This window comes from Tympanuchus pallidicinctus, unplaced genomic scaffold, assembly GCF_026119805.1.
Source record: "Tympanuchus pallidicinctus isolate F22 unplaced genomic scaffold, pur_lepc_1.0 scaffold22, whole genome shotgun sequence".
Taxonomy (NCBI): domain Eukaryota; kingdom Metazoa; phylum Chordata; class Aves; order Galliformes; family Phasianidae; genus Tympanuchus; species Tympanuchus pallidicinctus.
In genome coordinates, this window is record NW_026294739.1 from 27652931 (window position 1) to 27671657 (window position 18727).

Sequence of the window (18727 nt, forward strand, 5' to 3'; positions counted from 1 at the left end):
CGCCGCGTCCCCCGCTCCACTCACCGTGGCCGAAGCGACGGCGCCGTCCGCCAGGGTCAAGTGGTGCGGCTCCCACCGCCGCAGGAACTTGGAGGTGAGGATCTTGCTGAGAAACGTCCGGGGGTGCCGGATGACGCACACCTGGATGTCCCCCTCCTGCAGCAGTTTGTACCTCATGCCGTTGCAGTGCAGCAGGGCCCGGCGGCACGGCGCGGCTGCGGGGCGGGTGCCCTCGGGGCCCGGCGGCGGTTCTGCGGGGAGCGCCCTGCCGTCCTCTGCGCGCTGCCCGCGGTCGCCGGAGCCGCCGCCGCCGCCGCCGCTGCGATCCATCGCGGCTGAGGGGATGGCGGCGGGCGGAGGCGGGGAGAGGAAAAGAAAGGAGATCCGACCCCACGCGGCGGGCTCAAAAATTTAAATCGAGGAGGAGGAAAATAATAATAATTAAAAAAAGAAGAAAAAAAAAAAACACAAAGCCGCCGGAGAGGGCGAGGGAGCGGGGTTCAAGGGAAGCGATCAGAAGCCGAATTCAAACTTCCCCCTCCGCCCCGCGGCGGGGCCCCGCGCCGCTCCCGCAGCGCCACATCCACGCCCGGCTCCCGGCGGGGGCTGCAGACAAAAGGCGGCGGCGGGAGCTCGGCGCGGGGCTGCGGGGTGGCCGGCCGCGGCTCCTTCCTTCCCCCCGGGGCGTGTGCGCGACAGCGGGCGGCGGCGGGCGCGCGTGTGCATGTAGGTGGGTGCGTGGGTGCCCGCGCGTGGCCGGGGCGCGGGCGCGTGTGAGTGTGTATGTGTGTGTGTGTGTCTGTGTGTGTGTGTGTGTCTGTGTGTGTGTGGCGCGGGCGGGCGGGTTTCTGTGTGTATTATCTGTGTGTGTGCGTGTCTCTGTGTGTGTGTGGTGTCCCCGCGCGCGCCGCCACCGCGGGAGGAGGCGGTGAGAGGAGAGAGCGCTGCCCACTGCCTCTCTCGCCGAAGCCGCTCCGGGCGCAGCCGATTGGCTCCGGCGAGGTCACGTGCCGCCCTCCCTGACGTCAATGGCCGCGGAGCCGCCGAGGGCAGCGGTGGCAGCGGCGTTGGCGGCCGCGCGCGCCTCTTCCCGCGCAAGCAGCGCGGTCGCTGCGCCCCTCCCCCGTTCTCAGAGGGGCCGGGGAGGGCGGTGCGACCCTGAGGAAACTGCCCAGGGAAGGGCGGAGGTGTGTGGGCACACCTGCGCGCCCCCGGGGGGCAGCCCTCCGCCCTGAGGAAAAGGCTGTTGGAAAAGGGAAGAAAAAGGGGTTTTGTTGTGTTCAATCACGATAGATAGCCCCGGGGCAGGCCCCAGGGTGGGGGCGGCCCTGCCTCAGGGCTGGGCGATGACCCGACAATCCAAAGGCCAAGGAAGTCTCCGGCTGTGGATCTTGCTCCCATTTTCCTGAACTGAACCACTACGCCACGACCAATAACATGTATATCATATATCATATCATGTATATCATGTAATACACACACGTGTTACTAAACGTTGGGATGCATCGTGCTAGGCCCAGCCCAGGTCAGGACTTGAGGAGAAACATACTGGGCTGCTTCAGCACAACAGTCAGAGGAGATCTAAATCTTAAATGTTGAAACTCATTGTTAATGGGAAAGGCAGGGGTGCAGTTCCAGCAGAGCCATCACCTGCCCTGGAAAAAACTCCCATTGAAACTTAGGTTCACATCGGGAGTCACAGTTACAAAGTGGAGAGGTGAGCTGCGACTGGAAGGGTTGGGAGCTTTTGCTGTCCAGCCTTTTGTGTTGGCGGCTGTTAGAAACAACTCCTGACTGCATGGTGCACAATTCTGAGCGTGTCCATCGTGACTGTTGCTGTAAAGCCGTTCTGTTGAAATCGGCTTGCATCTGACAGCAGAATTGCTAGTTAAACACTTTCAGCGGGGAAGGATTTTGTAACCTATCAATACTAGCAAACTCTGTGAATACTTTTGTTGAATGTCAGCATCAAAATTATCTAGAAAAAGCTAGGAAGTTGCCAGAGTGCTTCTAAATACCAGTTTCTAGAATGATGCACAGAATTGCAGAATTTAGCTAAAGCTAGCAGAAAGACTCTCATTTAATAACAGGAATGATACAACCAACAGGAAGACAAAAACCTCTTTTGTAGAAGTTCAGTTTGTCCATATCTAAAAGCCTTGGTTTCTTCCTGAACTTAAACCAACCAGCCACTGTGTGCTAACTATTACAAGCAGCTCCCACAGAGCTTTGTATACCGTACATTGTGAGGGGTGATTGACACATGTGTTTGCACAAATTAAATCAGATCTACCCATACCTGTAAATTTGTGTGGATCTCCTATTAAGAAAAGAGAGAGGGGAAGGGAAGGGAAGGGAAGGGAAGGGAAGGGAAGGTAGAAGGGAATTTTAAAAAAAAAAAAAAAAAAGATTTCCAAACTAAATTTTAAAAGGACAGCTTTGTTCAGATGTAAGCTTTTCTCTGCAGGAACTCTGTTTCTAGGAGTTCCTACGATGGGCTGATACAAGGGAGACATGTTCTTGTCTGACCCACTGCACTGTTCTAGTTCTCGCAATAATGGTCTCAATGGTAGGACTGTTTGCACACACTCACCTACAGCAACACTTCCATCAGTCAGAACTGTAACCAATGAGACTATTTTGGTGCGAGTTCGTGCAAACTAGCCACCTGCTCAAACCACTGCTTTAAATCTACCAGAATTGTCATCGCTGACAGCTGTCTGATAATAGGAGGGCAGTATGCAAAGAGAGTTTGATGATTTCAAGTGAATTTCCTTGCAAATCAGAGTAGAGGTTTTCAACTCGTGTATTACAGAAAGAAACAAAAAAAGCAGTGGTCTGCAGCAGCCAACACATGAGTTAGCTGGCAAGATCCAGGCCCTCACTTGAAATCTGCAGCTTGATGTTGAAATTCACTGAGATATTGCAAAAGGACAGCACATCAGGCAGCACCACTGCTAGCAAGCCAAGGACACAGCTCCATAGCGGTGCTATGTCTGCGGATCACTGAATCCACCCTTCTAGGCTGCAGGTGATCTCTGAAGGAAATTCAACACAGAACAGGTATGAAATCTCACATTGCCTGCCAACATGGGGCAACCAAAAGCCCTGACAAGTGAAATCAAAACATGCTGCTTGCTGAAATGTGCTTTAGCCATCCAGCCTGCAGCAAATGTGACCCTAGGCTGAGCACATTAAAACTAAAACCCCTTCTCACATTCCATACAAATTATACCAAGCAGAAGCCGGATGTCTGGCCTTCCCTGTATGAACAAAATAGACCTGGGAGTGTGGTCAATGCTCGGTTGAACATGAGCCAGCAGCGTGCCCAGGTAGCCAAGAAGGCCAATGGCATCCTGGCTTATATAAGAAATAATATAGCCAGCAGGACCAGGCAGGTGGTTGTCCACATGTACTCAGCTCTGATGAGGCTACACTTCAAAACTATGTTCAGTTTTGGGCCCTTCACTACACAAAAGACATCAAGGCTCTGGAGCACGTTCAGAGAAGGGCAATGGAGCTGGTGAGGTTGTATGAGGAGTGGCTGAGGGAACTGGGATTGTTGAGTCTGGAGAAGAGGAGGCTCAGGGGAGATGTTATTGCTCTCTGTAACTACCTGAGAGGAGGTTGTGACCAGGAGTGTCAGTCTCTTCTCACATGTAACTGGGGACAGGGCAAGAGGGAATGGCCCCAAGTCACAGCAGGGGAGGTTCATGTTGGATATTAGGAGAAATTTATTCTCCAAAAGAGTGGCCAGGTGCTGGGACAGGCTGCCCAGGGAAGTGGTGGAGTCACCATCCTTGAAGTGTTCAATAAGCATTTGGATGTGGTACTGAGGGACATGGTGTAGTGGGGAAGTGGAGGTGGTAGGTGGACAGTTGGAGTGGATGATCTTGGAGGTCTTTTCCAACCTCGGTGTTCTATCATTTTGGCTCCATGCAGCCCAACAGACATCTCAGCTGTACATGTATCACAGTATTGCAAAGTGGTGTTCAGGGGTCACTGTGTTGGTATTTTTTAATTTTCTTTCTGGAATCTAATTTTTGTGAGCAGATACATCAGTGTGTTAGAACAAAAACAACGTGACATTCTGAAGGAAAAGAAGATGGGTAATTTGTGAATACTGCTCAGTGCCAATAACACAGGCTGTAGAGCAGTGGGGGGCCTGGAAAACCCATGAGAAAACACTTGAGGTGCCAAAATGTACACAGGGAAAAAAGCGGTTGCCTAAAGGCACCTTGTATGAGAGTATACCCATGCAGTAGTGTTGTATGACAAGCTAAAGGAGGGGAGACAGGAACAAGGGCCAGAGCACTCTCCCCAAAGAGGATTAGCAGGATTTGTAGTATGATTTCAAAGGTAAAGCTAGAAGGAGGAATAAGATAACTCTTTCCTCCACCTTTGCATGATTCCTGATTTGTTTTACAGAATAATATGATAATAATGGTTCAGGCAAAATCTTTCTACAGTCCAATCAAAGAAGGAAGAAAACAAACCTGCTTCTGTTGTTTCACTGAAATTTTTACAGTTGGAGGCTGTAAAGGCCTACTGCATTCATACTCGCTATCAAAAAACAAAAACCACAATAAAACAAAACAAGAACCCCACTGCTATTGTAGGCTCAACAAGTCCCTGAGAGATATCAGCACAGAAATGTGAGGCGATTTTGCCAAATAGAGAAGCAAGCACCAGGAATTCCCAACTCGTATTCAGTATCCGTTCAGACTCTTACACAGCAGCTGTCCCACTCATATTTTAATCCTTGATGCAACTAGAGATAATGGAGCTTTCTTCCCTTATTCACAGAGGTGTTGTGTGGATTATGGAATTGTTAGTCAATGCTTGTAAATTACCACTGTTGACTCAGAGCAAATTGCAAATTCCTGCTATCAGACTGGGTAGTCAGCTCATTCTCATAACAATGCTGTATTGTTAAAAATACTTTTAAACCACTCTTCGGTGAAACTGGGAAATACAATACATTCAGGCAAACATATGAAACATAAAAGAGATGCTGTATCAATAATGCTAGAAGTCCTGCATTTGAAGTTTGAGTTAATCACTGCAGTGGCTCCTTAGGAAGCTACAGCAAGTCATAAAACAGAATTGTTTCCCAAAAAGAGTGATGGACATTTAAAACCTATCTAGATAAAGATTAAAGAAACCACCCTGAAAGGAGCAGTTCTGTATTTGCCCCTGAGGGAAGGACAGGCTTGATTAGGGCCATGAATCACAAATGCATACAATTAAGATTTTCAAGCATCTCTTACCCAAATTTCTCATCACCCACTTCTAAGCCTGGCATCAATTCTGGCAGACACCTCCACAGGTGATGTCTAAAGGGGGAAATCAGACTCCAGTCTCCAGACTCCATCTCTGGCATTCAGATTTCTGCTCCTCTCAACTTTACTCCCTCGCTGTGTTCTCGCTTTCCCAGCTGATGCCAATAACAGTATGTTGCTAACTGCGTGCCACGCAGACTCTGGTAACACATCTACCTTTGATTCCTCTCTGACACAATGCACACTTTTGCGTGCATGATGCAGAAATCACTGCTTTTTTACTGCCCGTCACCATCAGATGTTCTGATGCAGGAGTATGTAGGACGAAGCTGGTGGTATCAATTGCTAGAAGGAGCCTGCCATCTGCTGATCTGAACAGTGCTCCAGTCTGACTTTTACCTGGTGTTAGTAGGATGGAGCACTATACGTGAAGGTTAAAAAATGTCTGAGCTGAACCAGCATTAACAGACTTGCTGTGGTGAGGAATTTATTTAAGTGGAAAGAGGAAGTCTCAAGTCAGTATTCTCAAGTCTAAGGCTGAATAGGACAAACAGAAACAAAAAGGCAACTAAAACAAAGTGACAAGTAGATAGGAAGGAAATCAGCAGAAGATACAGAGGAAGAGGTAAGGGCCTAAAATTTCTTCTCTGTGTTGCTGCACCCAATTAGACAGTGCAGATGGTACCAGCTATCAATCTCCTGCATCACCCTTCTAAGTGACAGCAGCCCTAAGTGGTAAATTTCTCCCTCATGTGCATCTTTCTACCCTCTTGTAGGGTCACCACATATCTAGGCATGGAAAAAGCCCTAGAAAAAAGAAAGGCTTCCAACAAAATTCATCAGGCTGCTGCCTTTTTCCTTTAAGATGCACGTAAAAGCTTTTATTTGGCAGCATTTTGTGGAAAGTCACCATTTCCGCTGAACTGTCTGCATTACTGTTACCTCATCTTCCCACCTCCAGCTAATACTTCCTATTCCATCAATAGGTCACATCCAAGCTGTGAGTGCTCATCAATCCAAAAAGGCACTGTTATTAACACTCATAAAAGATCACTGTAACACAGAAGAAGCATTAAAAGTCCAAAGCAAATGGGATATGATGCAGAGCTGTGGGCTTGCCACAGTAAGGTGAAGTTTCCTCAAAACAGAGGAAGAGCAACTAAGAAAGAAAAAGGTAGTCCACAGATTAGGGAAGTGTATCTTCAGTCACTGAACCAACACTCTGGGGAAGTGAAATGAGAAGTGGAAGAAATGCTGAAAGTCTTGGATGTTTTCAAATGACCTGAAAAAAAACAAAAAAAAAAAAAAAAAAAAAAAACAGACTGTAAAAGTGTCAGGAGTATTAGCAGAATTGGTATCCACAGATTCTCTGGTGCAGAGGTGTCTGGGAGGACAAAAGAAAAGACTAAATAACATCCTTGATTGTTCTTTTTATTATCTTTTTATTACTAAATCGTGTGTTTCAACTGTTTAAATGCAGTGTTACACAAAGTGCAGCTGCAGCTCTCCCACTGGTTCTCCGTCCTTCCCTAATGTTACTTATGTGAACAGGGTTCTGATGTGAGGTGTGAACTCTCACCTGATAACAGTGCACACCTGGTGCTAGTGCCTTTGTTGTGCTGAGCACCTTCTAAATAAATATAAAGGCAGTCCTTGGACTACAAATTCTAAGAAAACAAATACAAAGGGCAGAGAGGAGCATCAATTTAACACACTTCTATTTTTTGATTATTTACAGATTCCCAGATACAATTAACAAAATCAGCTGTTGGGACGTGCTTTGGTAACTACACACCTTTTTATTTTTACCAGCAAAGCACAGCTGGTTTCTTGAAAGCGTAATGTCCTTGTAGTCTTGGTAATCTAAGGGGAAAATGAGAGAATCGCAATGATTTGTTTAGGTCAGTCCCCAGCTGACATGCAACAGAGCAAGATGATGACAAATCCAGAGATTTATATGAAAAGAACAGATGGTCAGTAATGGCAGGTTTCACCCACATAGACAAACTGTACTACATACCTAAAAGAAATGCATCGGATATCACAACTAGGGGAAAAAGGAAAAAAAAGAGCATGAAAAAGAATAATGATGCACGTAGGTTTTGTAGTGGCTAAGACTGACCACAGAAATCAGAGGTTCTGAGAAACCACACTATTGCAAAAGGGAGGCATTTCAGTGTACTGTCAGAGTATAAGGCTGTGTTTTATAACATAGGAAAAAGGCCAAAAAGAACACATATTGCTGGAGGTTTTTGTTAATGCTACATTAAGTTTGAAAAGACAGGTAAAAAAGGGCACTGTAGGAAAGAAACACCTATTTAGCACCAGTTCTTCAATTCTTCGGTACAACCTTGGGAGTACTATGGATGGCACAGCTGAAAAGCAACTTGCAAATTGGTTTCCTCCATTAGCAGGATGCACCAGTGGGTATCAATTTACATTTGTATATCACAACAGCAGCAGAATAAAGGCATTGTGTGCAGCAGGTCTTGTTTGTGAGCACAAACAATGCGAGTTTGGCCTCTTTTTTGTTCTGCTGTCGAAAGAGAAAAGAATCAGAGCAGTTCTAAACACTATTTGAATTTTGACAGTGAAACAAGAAATAAAATTTGTGAAGTTAGCAGGAGGTGTACTGCACAGGAGAGTGTGAGTAGGGATCATAGGGCTGGAATGTTTGGAGGCATCATGCTAAATACGAATGATAGACTGAGGATGCAAGTGGATCTCATGGTTCAAGCACATCTAATGAGATTACAGCTAGCTTAGCAGCATTTTTAAATGGAAAAAGAAACAAAAAAACTGTATGTGAGCCATAAAAAAAAAATTCAGCTAGAGAGCCAGCTTACTGCAGGCAGCTGTTTGAGTTAAGTGGGTGTGGGGGTACCCAGGTATAAGCCATCAATGAACCTCAGTGTTTCCCAGTGCCCCACACTTTGAGGACAGTGGGCATGCAAGAAGGAAGCCTATTTGGAACTGTGCAGCTGCTTTTGGGAATAAATCTTCTCCTAATTGTACACAGGGCCTACAGCAACCCTGTACCCTAAAGCAGCACCACACAAACAGCTGGGAAGGGAGCCATTTTAGGGTCCAAGAATTAGCTTTCTGTTACTAGCACCTGTAAATGAATATCCAAATGAGAGTTATGGAAATCATGGCAGGCTCGTTAGTTTCCTTTCATAGTTCTTCAGAAAGAAAGAAGGAAGACATAGGCTGCCCAGGGCAATCAAAGGAGGAATTTAGGATGCAGTCTCTGGAATCAGCCATTGCCTGGGAAGAGGAGGATTTCAGGAAAGTCTGCTGCCCTGTTTTCACACTGATTATGAAACCGTGTGGGTTCACACTTGGTATGCAGCTGTAGCTGCCATGTCCTGGCATAAGCCAATTAGTCCAAAAGAGTGAATAAAGAGGTATCGCCTTCAATATGTGGTGCTGCCACTGCTTTCCAAAATATCCTCCTGTGGGCACCGAAGCAAAGTTTCCATTCATCCACCAGAAAAAATGCAGTCTTTACCCATCTGCCTGTGCCTCTGTGTATATAACTGGGTAATTTAATAAATGCTGCTGGGTGTTGATTTACGTCATCGTATCTCTATATAAGCACATCTCTGTGAGCATGCTGTTGGGTGTCTGTGAATGCTCATTGTTCGTATTCTGCGTGTGTATGTCTGTGTGCCTGAATGTGGTTTTGTTTAAATTTTTTCCCTAGAAAAAAAACAAGGAGTCAGACGTTTCATGAGGTTGTTAGCGAAAGCCAAGGAAAGGAAGGGGGAAGACAGTGAAGGCTAATTTACGGAGAAAAAGGGGTAGACTTGGGTACAGTTAATCATCTGCCTTAGTGTTCACCAGGGAAGAAAGGGGAGTTCATTCCAGACATTAACATGTCTCAGGGGAGGATCGTATAGATCATGGTAGATGAGAGATAGAAGCAGTAAATTACCTAAAGGCTGACAAAGCGATGGAGCCAGACGTCATCTGATCCCACAGCAAGAACAAAAGCAGGGACAAAGAACCTTCCCAGAGCACAACCAGGATTCCCAGCGTACACCTGGGATTTTCCCTTGGAAATTGTGGGTAGAGATAGGGAAAATTACTTCTAACTCCAATTATCGAGGCAGATCTGTGGAAAACTGGATTCATTTTGAACCCCTAACCTGGTTCCAGCTGTAATTCTGGCTCGTAGGGGAAAGGTATTATTCTGAGTCAGAATGCAGAACAAAAGAACATTAAAATCGAAGTAAGCACAATTTCCCAACATGCCAACATCCCTTGAAAAATAAGCCTCAATAATGGCCCAGGAACACTTTCATAACATAAGTCTCCTCCAACCATCAGCAAAAGGGTTCCTACAGATTTTCCAGCCCCAGTGCCCAGATCACATTGCACATACAGCTCGTTTTCCTGCACTTCAACAATTGTGGGCCTGACTCACCACCCCTTTGCTGTGGTGCTGGGCCAGCTCAGCTGCAGCAAAAACAGCCAACCTCGGTGGCACCTCACCAGAGTAAACATGGGGCAGCAGCAGCGTGCAAGGACCCGGCCCTGTGTGCAAGAAGGTGATGTTCTTTATTTCAAAGGAGAAAAAGGCAATTCCTACTTCAGAGTGCTGCACATCTTCAGATTGTATGAAAGTGAAGGATTTTCTGCACATTCACTAGGAAAGTCTTGATACATCAGAAAGAAAAAAAAACAACCTCACAGTTTTTTGGCACTGGTGGCCACGTGTTCAAAGGACAGCAGCCCTGTTCACACCCAGCCGGTCCTGGCCTTTGTGGGCCAAATGCTGTGAATGCAAAAACGTTTGCACACAAAGAGCTGGGTATGTTACCTATGTCCTCTGTGACATTTTGGCTGTGATTCAGCACAGTACCTGGCAAGTACCTGGGACCTGCTGTAAAGTCCCTGTTTGCAGAGGGATCAACTGCTGCCCGGTGCAACTCTTCCCCATCATGCTATTAGACACCAATAACATCAGCTCTGACCGTTACATACATTGACTAGAGGAGGTAAAAGAAACAGAGGAAATTAAGTCTAATATCCCATGTAACATACTCCAGATGAAAGTTGCCTAATGAAAATATTTCCTGCAATAAAATAGTATCCTTCTTCTTACAGAGAAGAGCTCATCTGAGATTTTAAGACAGCTGGACACTCACTAGCTTTCCTACAGTAATTCTTACTGAATTCATCAACTTCAGATGATCCTTTTCAGGAAGCTTCCCCCACATTCCCAGCTAGGTTTGCCCTGATTAACATCCTCCAAGCAACTTCCCATTGTGGCAGACCACCAGCAGCACCCCCTACATATTTCCCCAGCTGCCATCTATCTGTCCAGCACTGCAGTAACCCTGCTGACAGCCCCCAGCAGGGCCAGGACCCATCTGCCCATAAAACCCACCGCACCATTCCCCCCCACTCCTCGCATTACGATGTGATGTGTCAGCCAGGGCTATTGTTTTTAACAGGAAGCAAGTTTGGCCGCCCCTGTAATTTAGATTGTGGGCAATAAGCAGGGGTGTGGTGTGCAAAGCAAACAGCACAGGATTAACAGCTCTTTTCAGCGGCCCTCAGGATCCCGGCCCATGATGGAAAGGGCTTCTGCTGCTGAGCACAGCCAGGAGCCAGCGTCCTCTGGGTTTCCAACTGGAGAGCAAAGATAACAGCACAGGCCCACTCCGACAGACCAGTGGAGGCTGCACATCTTGAAATGAGATTATGAGAGAAAATTAACAACAGTCTTCTCCTTTCAATAGGTCTTTAAAAACAATAACCAGGCTTTACTGTAAATTCATTTATTTACTCTCAGCATGCCAATTCCCAAGCTGATATCTCCTCTGTGTACCAGGGATATATATAGAGCTAAACGTGGCAAGAACACAGACAGACTTTATTTTGTGTAAGGACAGCAACAGGCGGAATTTTTTTTTCCAGGAAGAAGTCACATCAGAGAGCTTGCTAAAGACACGAGATAAATAAAATCCAAATTGTATTTAACTGATAGAAGGTGACAGCAGTTAGGTCGACCATTACCTTGCTGGAAGTCAGTCAGAAACCACTCAGAGCACGAAATTACAGAAAGCAGAAGAGGAAGTATGTATTCAAGATGAGTCTTGGCTTTGCTCGAGTGGACAGCGTTGAGTTGTTTAGTGCCAGCATTTTTTAATACTGGCTCTGAATGCAAGCAAAGGTATCCCCAGACAGGTCCTGCCTGTGAGGTGCAGAGAAGCACTTAACAAACCAGATGTGGATATCCGCAGGAAAGCACCCCGTACAGCAGCTGGAGGGGAGGTGGGATGGAGCGCTGCTAATGGAGGAAACTCGGAGGTGAGCTTCCTGTAGAAACCAAAGCCTGTGACAAAACTGGCCTGGTGGTGGTGGCGGTGGTGTCAGTGCAGCGGTGTGCAGCAGCACAGGAGCCAACTCAGATCAAGGACGAGGTTGCCAAAAGCTCCGAGATCCTTGCATCCAGACAGTCCTTTCATCTGTGAGACATTACGTGCAGGACTCAGAGACACACTGATGCCCTAGATCCATCCAGTAATCAAACACATTTTAATTCACACGTAAGGCAGAAGTGCCTCCTCTCACCATTCTCCCAGCCCTTCTCACAGCTCCCTTCTAGGTCATCCCTCCCCACAGGGCACTTTAGTGCTGAGTGGGATCATCATTCTTTCCTGGCACCGCAGCTAATCCACCCAGCCTGCCTGTAAGAGCAGGGATAGCTGCTTGAGAGGGAGCAAGCGTGTGCAAGGGGGCTTTAACCTATCTTGCCTTGTTCTGTGCAAGAAAGTCCCTAAAACTCTCATTTGGACAGCTGATAAAATTGCTTCTTTTGTTCAGAAGTAGAGCAGAAGGGACAAGTAGCCAGAATGACTGGAATGTAACTTTGTAGAGTTATTAAAACCTGCAAGCATTTGCAGCCACTTCTGTGCTCTCCACCAAATGAACATCCAATGACCAAATTATTCCTCTACTTCTTGGTAGTTGGGGTTATTAAGTGAAAGCAAAAAATTATATTGTTTACCTGAGATAAAAGAGCGGGTGGAAAGCAGTCTGCCTTACGTTAGACTGCTATGCTAACAGCATTATCTGCCGTCAGAGTTCTTCTCTACGCAACTGAGCGCTGTGAAGTGCTTGAGGAGACACCACCTTTGCCTGGAGATAGATTCTGGGTGAGATTTTGGAAGAAAGGTTTGCATACAAGTAGTGCGATCACCACTGGAATGCTGGTTCCCTGCTAGATATGCACACAATTTTTGTGATCCCGGGCTCTCTTACAAAAGAACAGAGACCTGCGAAACCCCAGCAATGTATCTCAAAGCGGTGGGGCAACACAACTTACATAACAATAACGAGCCATTGAGAAATAGAAGGATCAAGCTCCTGTGCTCCTCCTCAGCGCAGACCTGCAAATACACCAGAATAATTTGCATTCCACAGCCTGCCTTGCAGAATCCACAGATACAAATCAGGCTTGGCTCAGTAGGGTAACAGCGATATTTAGCAGCAGAACAATGGACCCGCTGGGAAGCACGTACTTATCCCGATTCAAGTGGGCAAGTTGCTTTGGGCAACACAGTTACTGGGGATTGCCTGCACAGAGAGGTTAGTGCAAAGCAAAGAGAGGTTTGAATGCACAGTGCGTAAATCCGCTCAAATGCAGTGTAAACAGGGGATTTGGAGGTATGGCCCTGCTGAGTCATTTTAAGGGAATTAAATACATATATATATATACGAAGAAATGAGTAACACAGAGGCCAGGAGAGACAGAAACAAAGTTGGCCCCAGCCAGATGCCCACAAACCTTAAAGTTCTGGTGAGACTTCCCTGTCCCTGCACCCATCAGACATATGACCTGGTGTGCTAATACTGAAAGAGCATCAGAGGAAGTAGGATTTGGCAGTGTGCATGCAGCAGGGAGCCTGATGAGCTTGGTCCGTGGTACATGACCAAGGCCATGCTTGCTTGCAGCTCTGCTGCCTCCCTAAGAACGTCTGGTCCTGGCCAAGCTTTGGTAGCAGCACTTACCAAAGCTGCCTACCAGCAACTGTGGGTGCGGGCCACTTCTGCCAGCAGCCACACAGAGATTGGTTCTGCCACATCAGCATCATGGCTCTATCCAGAAAGGAGTTACCCTGACCCCAGCCACTGGGAAATCCACTGGCTACGCGGTGGGAAGTCACATGGGAGGGATTTCAGAGTGTCAGCCTGAGCCCAGAAAACGTTGGGAGTTTCTGGGCTCATCGGTGGGCTGCCCTTGGGGATGCTTCAGGATTGGTGCAGGGTAGGATGGGGCAACTCCAAACTCCAGCACCAAACCCATCTACAAAAATGGCATTCAGGCATGGCTCATCTCACAAGGTGAGAGGAAGTTTACATACAATTTGCATAATACTTGGGTGAAAAGTCTCAGAAGAGATTCTGGTAGAAGAGATTCTGGTGTCCCTTGTCACCAGTTAGCCTTGTGAAAGCAGATTCAAGTGTGTGAATTTGCTGAAGTAGCTCTTAAGTTTATAGGGGAATGGATGCAGCCTTCCTCTCAGCAGAAGCACAGGGGTGTACAGCCAAGGCTCCTCTCCTGCAGAACATTGCACAACACTTCTGCTGAGGAGCAGAAAAGCATTCATATAACCAGAAGAGCAAAGGGAGCAGGGCTAAGGTACTGGAGCGGTTTTGCCTTGCTCATACTTCCTCCTTCCAGCAGCATCACTGTGCAGTGAGGCATTAAAGGCAAGATCTGATCATGTTGAGCCCTGTGGCCAAAGGAGGCTGCCCCTGCAGCTAGGGAAGAGTTTCTGAGCAGGAGCAGAGTAGAAGTTATGCTCATCCCACTGAAGAAGTCAGCTGACAGCAAGCACTTCTGAACACAAGAAGCTCTAAACAGTCCTTCCAATCTACCTGTGTGGACAGCCTTTCCTCCTTCCTCTGCTCTACACTCCATCACAGGGCTCTGCTCCCCAAATGACTCTTTTCAACACAGATTGCTAAGGAGGGGGAGAGTCTCAGCCAAGAGGACGAGGGCCTTGGATCAAGCAGCCTGTGGTGTGGCAGTTCCTCCTGTCTCAAAACAGGAAACAAGAGAGGCACGTCCTCCAACACAAGAACTGACTTTGAAGTCAGGAGGACAGGTGACAATCTTCAGTGATTTTCTGGCACCTCAAAGGTTATCTGTCCTTCTCTATCCTGCAAGTCACTCACTGCAGACGAGAGCAAGGACCAGAGCTCAGGCCACCGATGACATTTGCTCAACATGGAGAAGATTTAAACTACCATAATTTCAAGTTTCTAGGCATTCTGTGAAAAAAAATAAATGGTAAAGGTCTGAGGCCCATAGTATAAATAGAAACAGATCGTATTTATGGGATAGAATGCAATATTTTTAGGTAGTATTTGTGAATTTGTTGACACATGATTTTTTGATGACACTCATGATTTATTAAGACTGCAGTACAGAAGCACTAAATCTGTTTTCTGCTTTGGACAAATCACTTAATCATACTGATTCATGGCACCCATAGCTAACGAGGAGAGTCTCTTATGCTAAACTCATCACCCAAGCAAGCTTTGCCTTGCCAATCAGGATGGTGCCAGGAAAGTGCAAATACCAAATATTATAGGCATTGATAGCTGGTGTAGCAATAAGGATTGTCTTGATTATTGCGTACTTCCAAGAGAGAGCAGAAACTTGTTTTGACTTGCAAATAGAATAAACCTGTCATAGCTGTGATAGGAGTCACCCAGGCTGGCAAGAAGTAAGGCTTTTTTTTTTAGGCCTCTTTAATAAACTGGTACAGTGAGTGTGGTGGTAAAATCTGTGGGAAATTCTGCTGATCAGACCCCCCCTTTGTTCTCCAAATTTCCAGATTTCCCAATCTCTATTCATTTTAACTCAGTGCCATTCCAGCTCTACACAGCACTTTCACATCTACCAGCCCACTGTACTCACAGGGGCCTTGGCAAGTCAGACCAAAAGTTCTGCAGATACAAAACCTAACCACAGCCCCAGGTATTTGCTGGGCTGGAACCTTTTTTTGCTTTGCAAATTTAATGCTATTTCCACATGTGAAACCCAGGGTCAGACCCAAGAGCAATGGTTGCATTGTGTGCTGGAAACAGTGTGAACTTTTAGGGAAGAGTCCACTTCTGTAGAAAGGAGCACAAGGTGCAGATGCCTGCAGCTGTGATGATGGCAGCTCTCTCAGTTAAACCACACTATTCTGATGCTCCTCAACTCAGATAACCGAGTTGAATTCAATCACGGAGAAAAGACATTGATTTACTTAATCACAAATCCAGACCACATCCACAGAACTGAATGTCCCAGAGAAATCCTGCAAGAAGATGTTGTCTCAACACGGAACTACGGAAAAAGCAAAGACTTCAGCTGAAGTCACTTCTACAGATAGCAAAACATTCAGGATAATGCTATACCTTCCTTTTCAAACTCAAAGCTAAATTAGGCAATAGCTGTGCTACCCCCAAACTGTTCACAGCAGCTAATAAGGCAAGAAAACATGAACCTGTAGGGCCTTTATAACACTACATTTGTGTACAACAAAGTGCAAATCTGAAGAGCCTCTCCCATCTCAAAGCAAGAGCCAGTGCCAATGCAATTGCACCACTGATCAGGACAGCTTAAGGGAAAAAGGGAAAAATAAAAGTCCAGAAAGATCTGGGTAAAGCGGGTAAAGAGAAATGTAGTGATTTCTTTCTGCATCATTCAGCAGCCCAATACCTGCAGGGTATAAAGCACCATTCTGCAAGGATAGAAAAGTTGTCAAGTAGTGGGGATCTTGGTTTTGACGTCACACGTCTGACTGGAGACAGATGGGACATTTCTGCACTCAGAGCCTCCTGCCCAACTTGGGAGAAGCACTACGATGGCGTAACGTTGTTACCAAACCACGCTGCAGTGAGTGCAGCACTGAGCTGCGACTGCTTAACCCAGCCAATGCCCTGCACCTGCAGGGTTCACGCCGGCCTGTTTCTCCTCAGCCCTTTCCTCATCTCATTTCTTAACATGCAGGTTACACAATTATTCAGCTGCAAACCAGTTTTGTTTTCATTTTAGCTTACACAACTTGCTTGTTCTCTTTAAACACGAAAACAAGGTAGTAGTGTTATTTTTTAATAACTTTCCTTGAAATATTAATAATAAGCCAGAAAATTCCAGGGAACAGTTAGTAAAAAATGAGAAGGTTTGGTGACCGTGCATCAAAGGGAAGCAGGATTTGCTTACTCTGTCACTTCATGTGTGTGATTCACAAACCGCTTTATGAAAAGAAGAGCGATTTAGGAATCACTCAAGTCCTGACATAAAACCAAACTAATAGCAACAACCCCATTTCCATGAAAACAGGCTGGTCTCCAAAGCTTCTGCTGAGACCAGACAGCATTGTGCTTGCAGTTTTCCTTTCCTCTTCAAAGCAGGTAGAACCAGGAATGTTCTGTGCCTCATGGCAAGCTCTAAGATGTGGTATGAGACTTTCAGATGAGGGAATTTTGCATTATTCCCTGAACATTTCGCACTACAGCAGCAAGGGGAGCAGCACAGGCATAACTGAAACAAAGAGATGGGCTGAGAGACAGAAAATGGATTCTGCGGCATTATTCAGTAGGATGGGGAACTGAAAGGGCAACTAAACCAATGAAAAAGAAGATTCAACTGCTGTCTAGTGAGACTTGCACTGAGAGAACAGCCCCGCCTGGTGTCCAGGCCCTTTGCCTATTGAAGGGATCCTCCAACGCAAATGTATTACAAGCAAGAGATGAAGGCCAAAGACACTCCAGGACTTGCTCACAAGCAGCAGCACAGCCCTCCCTGTCCCTGTGAGGTCAACACGTGAAGGAAAAACAAAGGTGAAACCAAGTTTGGCGCTGACAGCAGGCTATAGGTCATCCTTCCATTTCACTGCACAGGCCACTGTCAGCACTCTCTCTTGTCATAGATTCATTAAGATTAGAAAGGACCACTAAGTTCACCAAGCCCAACCATCAACCCACCCCTACCTGCCCACATCCCCCTGTGCCACATCCCCATGGCTCTTTAACACTTCCCAGGGCGGTGACTCCACGATCTGCCTGGGCAGCTGTGCCACTGCATCATCGCTCTTTCAGAGAAATTTTTGTTAATAACGAACCTGAGCCTCCCCTAAACAAGAAGGGGATGCTGTAGAATGGCTGGAAGTGGGATGGGAGGAGGACTTGCAGCTGATGAAGGCTGCAGATTGCAGGAGATGAGACTGGATTTCTCCCCCATGGAGGCAGGCAGCATTGCTTAGCACAGACAGCAGCAGCACAAGGCACCTGGTAGGCAGGCAGCATTTAGCACTTCAAAGCCTGCCTTCCTTTTGTGACTCCTACCCCAACCTGATGTATTTATAGCATCAGCAAAACCCCTCCTGCCCAGGTGCCCTGAAAGGGATCATTATTGTCATCTGTCTTGCCAGAAAATTACACGGTGTGTTAAAGGCTTTCCTACTCCTGAGGCAGGATTAGGGCTGGTGAGAGCAACGCAGCCAGTGGGAAACGACAGAGCCCCACTGCTGGGAGATGAGCCCCGAGCTGGGCCACGTGTCCCTGCGTGCAGGTAAGAAGGCAGCCAAGCACAGCCACCTGCACACAGCTGCTGCTTTCCCGGGTGGCAAAGCTCAAACACAGGGCCACAGCCCACGGGACAGGGCACAGGCAGCAGCAGTGAGGGCAGCACAGGCAGCAGCAGTGAGGGCAGCACAGGCAGCCCCGCTCTGGTCAAGCGACCGAGCCAAAAAGCAGCTTGAAATCATGGCTGCCTGGTGCACTGCTTCTGCAGAGACAGTGGGGTGGGGTGGAAGGCTGCAAGGAGGGCAGTTTTTTTCCCTCTCTGAGACAGAAAACATCAAAGTTGCCCTAAAAAATGAAAATCTTCTGGACAGACACTCAGTGTGTTTAAAAAAAAAAAAAAAAAAATCAGTTTCAAAGCAGTCTTTCCGAAGGTCTTTCCTGAACACAAAAGGGATAAAAACATGTTATATGCAATGGAAAAACACTGCATGCCTGGCATTTAGCATTTTTCACCTGTGACCCAAGACTCATGTCTATTTAACTCCCCGATTTAATCCGACAACACGTCTCAGGAAGAAAAAACCTTTCAGAGTTTGGAAAGAGTTGGAAAAAACTAAAGCCACGCTCAACACTTCCCCTTCCCTGGAGAGATAGGAGTGCTGCTTGCCCTTTCCTGACGATAAGCATATCCTGGTGGTTAAAAATACATTTGCTCTTACCGTAAATTCCCCATCAGCCAACTCCTTCAGCCCGGCCCACAGTGTTGGGGTTCACAATTCCTCGGAGACCACATGTGACAGAGCCCAGCTTGCACAAGTCCAAACACACTGGAGAAAAAGTAAAAATAACAGGTCTGATCCAGTGGCCGTTGCCTTCACCTGGAGCAGCAGCCACAATCTGTCCAC

The 18727-nt window shown here is 46.8% G+C and overlaps 1 protein-coding gene and 1 long non-coding RNA gene across 2 annotated transcripts in view; one reads left to right on the forward strand and one right to left on the reverse strand.

Annotated features, from left to right (window-relative positions):
* The window catches only part of CMIP (c-Maf inducing protein), a 123271-nt gene extending 122325 nt beyond the window's left edge, over positions 1–946 (reverse strand). The window contains exon 1 of the mRNA XM_052685880.1: positions 25–946. Coding sequence (XP_052541840.1) covers positions 25–330 — 306 coding nt within the window. The 5' untranslated portion in view covers positions 331–946. The remainder of the gene's footprint in view (positions 1–24) is intronic.
* Positions 1–18727, forward strand: part of LOC128082067 (uncharacterized) — a 22619-nt gene continuing 3892 nt past the window's right edge. The window contains exon 1 of the long non-coding RNA XR_008207532.1: positions 1–94. This is a non-coding gene — a long non-coding RNA (uncharacterized LOC128082067). The remainder of the gene's footprint in view (positions 95–18727) is intronic.